Source organism: Beta vulgaris, chromosome 6 (assembly GCF_026745355.1).
Source record: "Beta vulgaris subsp. vulgaris cultivar EL10 chromosome 6, EL10.2, whole genome shotgun sequence".
Lineage (NCBI taxonomy): Eukaryota > Viridiplantae > Streptophyta > Magnoliopsida > Caryophyllales > Amaranthaceae > Beta > Beta vulgaris.
The window spans coordinates 63,066,454-63,070,795 of NC_079207.1; the positions used below are offsets into that span (position 1 = coordinate 63,066,454).

At 36.3% G+C, this 4,342-nt stretch overlaps 1 protein-coding gene across 1 annotated transcript; it reads right to left on the reverse strand.

Moving 5' to 3' along the window:
* Positions 1-457: 457 nt before the first annotated feature.
* LOC104908393 (2-phytyl-1,4-beta-naphthoquinone methyltransferase, chloroplastic) lies at positions 458-3,613 on the reverse strand. Its single transcript, XM_010697513.4, has 8 exons — positions 3,374-3,613; positions 3,219-3,283; positions 2,100-2,190; positions 1,927-2,015; positions 1,694-1,827; positions 1,543-1,604; positions 1,189-1,288; positions 458-938 (listed from the first exon to the last, which is right to left on the reverse strand). The coding sequence occupies exons 1-8, from the start codon at positions 3,527-3,529 to the stop codon at positions 838-840; spliced, it is 798 nt and encodes a 265-aa protein (XP_010695815.2). The 5' UTR covers positions 3,530-3,613; the 3' UTR covers positions 458-837.
* Between the last annotated feature and the right edge of the window lie 729 nt (positions 3,614-4,342).

The following is a 4,342-nucleotide window of genomic DNA, read 5'->3' on the forward strand; positions in this document are numbered from 1 at the left end:
TTCATCCCGTGCACTGTGCAGTGCTATGAAGAACCCTCCACTGTCAAATATACTCTTATTATGTACTTCAACCGAATCTAAGAAAACACATAAACCTCCTCAAAATGTAAGTAAAAAGCTGCAACTTACATCCCCTTATGCTTATCTATTACAAGTATCCACAAATCCGAAACTCTTCATTCTAAATAAAGTCCCTTGTTAGGCAAAACAGTAGCTGCCAAAGCATTCTGTGAGTGATTCAGAGAACAAGGAGAACCGTGGAACTTTAGGGGAGCATCAAACTACCTTCTGCAACGAGAATCATCATCTCCTGTTGCTACTCTAACCTATAGCGCAGATTTACTGTAGGTGATACATCTGAAGCTAAGACTTAATTTTGCCAAAGAGCAAAGGGAAAAATATAAAGCAGGAGCACACTAGTGTGAAGCAACACTAGTGAGTATTGACAGAGTAGAGGTAAAGCAGGAAATGATTATACATATTGTCATAAAAGAGAATATAGAGTCGCATTACACGCAAGATTCCATAATTTCTAGCAGCAGTAACTAGGTTAAGGACGCATTTTGTAGTGAATATAACATAGAATTATCATGGACAACACTCGTAGTTCCAGGTACATGATAAGGACGAAAACCAACAGAGGACAAGAACAAAGTCAGATAAACCAACATTAAAACTCTTACCTAACAAATTTATCAATAATGTTGTGAAACAAACATGAAGATAACATGAGAGCTAGGGCCTAGAAATATACATATACTACTTGAACCATGCACATTATTGATGTACGTCCTGTTCCCAAATCCAGAGCATCATTTCTAATAGGCATGGATGCACTTAGCGAGTTACCACCAGATTCCCCATAAGTCCACCAGCAATCTCGTAAAATTTGGCATCTGAAAACCCTACCGCAAAAGCAAGTTGCTCCAATTCTTTTCCTGCACCAAGATAACCTTCACATTGAATGCAACTAGGTGCCCCCTAGAACTCTTCTTATAGATTAACGAACAAGTCTATTCTTATTCTTCGTTCTTAAAGAAGAAAGAAAACTCTAGTAGAAGATTTAAGGCATGAACCTCATAGCACAAGTTCAATAAGAAATTAAGAATAGACGAGACTGGCTACATATATAACTATACTGCATAGTGCATACAACCCAATATAATTAGGTAAACTCAATGTGCTGACCTGTCAAGAACTCCTGAATTGAGCTCTTGAGATATTTGTACTCCTCAGCCAGACCAAAGCCAGTAGCAACAGGAACAACAATGCTGTCTATCATCCATTCCTACAAAAATAAGCAAAAAGAAGTTCAACAGAAATATACAAGTATCTTTTTATTAACATTTGCTACATTCTATAATCATTGCCTGTACTCAAATATACTCTTTTTACAAGTACCTAAATTTTCTCTTTTCTATAGTTGAATCTCAACATCGTAATTATTTTAGAACACATAAAAGACGTGAATACAAAGCTATAGCTCAACAGCACCAGAACAGCTAAACACAACAGAGCACCATACACTCTGAAACGCAATACCTGGATTAAGCTAGTGATCGGTTCCCTGCTTTTATTAAAATCAAGAATAGAAGCTTTGCACCCTGAGATAGAAATTCACTGTTTAACTACAGAAAAGATGATTTCCTCAATAAAACCGTACGGCATAGGCAAATGAAGAGATCACGAGAACCTGGCTTAAGAACTCGGAAAATCTGTTGCATAGCTCTCTCTTTATCCATCACATTCCTCAATCCATAACCCATAGTGATGGCATCAAAATAATCATCACGGAATGGTAAATTAAGTGCGTCACCTTCAAGCCACCTGTGGGACAGTTGCTACAATTTAACTACCTCTTCTAGAATTGTTATCACAAAAGACATCCTCAACAACATCACCAGCTACAAATTTACCGGTCCTCACTCTATGTTCTTGTAGCAGGGAGTTGAGCTTTCTTGCTGCCGCGATGAGGCAACTAACAATTGGTCACTTGAAAAATCCAAACCCATCACCTGCAAGTAGATCCCGAGTATGAACAGATTGGTCTCAACTCTCAAGGTAGGTACACTTTCTAATCACAGGGACTGAGGGAAGACCTGTCCATCAAGGCCAACTTTTTCGGACAAAAGAAATGCCAAATCTCCACTTCCGCAGCATATGTCCAGTGTACTATCCCCTCTCTTTGCTCTGTTGCCAGTATTGAAAAAACAGACTAACAGTAAAGAAACAAACATAAAAGTACATACATGATATGCTTTGAACTTTTGGCAAAAAATGTTAAAACTCAAAAGGTTGGAATCAATTCTATATGATTCAGTTTAATAATTTCAATTACATACACATATTATACTATATTGTCACATTCTTTAACGAAATAATAAAGCATAAATGCCCCGAATCAAAATGTTTGCTTTTCCATGTATTCCAAATCAGCTTAACATTTAGTCTAAACATGTATGCAACAAGCCCTATTATAAGCATTACAATGTGCATCTCTTTCAAGCATTTCTATTGTAGAAGCACCCTTTTGTATCACTTAAGATACTCGAATATAATTTGTCTTCCAATTAACTTGTACACGAAAACATATAGTCTTAGTCAATCAAAGCAGAAGAAGTCAATATTGCAACCACATTGGAACAGAATTCATCAAGGAAACTTTGGTGAATACAATACTAGAATATCTATGGCACTTTTAAATACTTCCTCCGTTTCTTTAGATGTTACACCTTCTATTTTAGGACGTTTTAAATTAGGTGTTGCACTTTTATTTTGGGTAATAACTACTCTCTATCTCTCTCCTATCACATTTTCACATGGGACCTTTTTGTTTTTCATTCTCTCTATCTCTCTCCTCTCCAAAAATTACCTAGGAGTCCGTGATTTGAAAAGTGTAACATCTAAAAAAACGGAGGAAGTAATTTAAAAGGAGCATCTTCAATGAAATTTTGTTAGAATTAACATCATCTTTCACATTAAATCAATGAATGGGAAAAAATATTGATGATGATGAACATAAAGCCATTTTTCATTGTTGAAAATGCAATTGCAAATCTAAGTAAACTACAACCAGTAAAACTACTACCTCCCTTTCTAGTTACTTGTGTATCGGCAAGTGTGAAAGTGAAAGCGGAATAACTAACTTAAAAAAAAAAGTAACTAACTAATAGCTTAGGTAAACGAAATTAACAAAAAAAACAAGGAAAAAATAGTACCCGGTCCATGAGACGGCCATGCGCTTCCAAATGCGGTGTTGTCCCAAGCTCAGAACATCATTTAGCTGATTATTTTTCATTGCACAAAAATCAAAATATAGAAATGCTATTAAATTGAAATGCAATTCATAAAATGGGAATGAGATTGGGCGTACGTTATCGTAAACAGGAGCAATGCGGTTAAAAAGCGCCTGTCGTTCAGCGGAGCATCGAACTGTGAAATTCCGGTGCCGGAAAATTGAATATTCCGGCGAGATGCGGGGTGGACGGCGGTGTAAAAGCTTAATTACTCGAACTTCAACTGTTGTCATTTTTGGCTTACCCTAATTCCTATCACACACACTCTCTCTCTCCTCTCTTTCTCCCAACTCAAATTTCCAGTTATTTGGCCTGGGCCTCGGCATCATCATTGTATTTTAACAACAAACTCAACTTTTGCGGTCCGTTTGGTAGTTGGTCATAAATGGTGGTAATGGGAATGAATTCGTGTGTAAATTTGTGAAAAATATCATTGTCCATTCCCATGGTAATGCTAATTTATCCTAAAGTGTCCACTTTCCTTCTTGAATTTTCATTCCCATCCAATACCACCTTGTAGGGTGGTAATGAAAATTGCTTCCCCTTGGGGACAAAAACACAAGTTTAGGGGTGAGATAGCTTGCTCATGGAGAAAAAATGTCTCTTCATGGAGATTTTAAAGGTGCTTCCCTAATAAAATTACACTTAAAATTCATTCCCATTACCGCAATTTATTAACAACTACCAAACTGGCCGTTGGAGTATTCCAACTTCCAACTTCACATGCTTCATCCTTTTCATTTTCATAACAAGTGAAACACTTAGGTTTCGTTTGGTAGGGTGTAAAATATTTTCTATGAAAATGAGTTTTCCTTTTATTTTTCGTTGTTTGGTTTGATAAGGGGTGTAAAACAAGATTTCCATCAAAAAAGCTTTAGGTAAAAATCATTTTTCTTTCAAAAAGAACGGAAAATACATTTTCTTCCTCCTAGCAACCTTTTACAATTCTCTTATCTTCTCTTCCCCTTCCATTTTTCTCTTTTCCATAACTTTTTTTACAATGAACCAAACAAAGGAAAATTAGCTTTGCATTTGAATTTTCTATT

Bases quoted from the DNA above. Each gene is read 5' to 3' on its own strand.
- LOC104908393 (XM_010697513.4), bottom strand. From the start codon at position 3,529: ATGACAACAGTTGAAGTTCGAGTAATTAAGCTTTTACACCGCCGTCCA. The intron at 1,605-1,693 runs GTTCTCGTGATC...TTTCTATCTCAG, and splicing joins TTTCCGAGTTCTTAAGCCAG to GGTGCAAAGCTTCTATTCTT. The intron at 1,289-1,542 runs GTATTGCGTTTC...TTATTTTTGTAG, and splicing joins CGATCACTAGCTTAATCCAG to GAATGGATGATAGACAGCAT.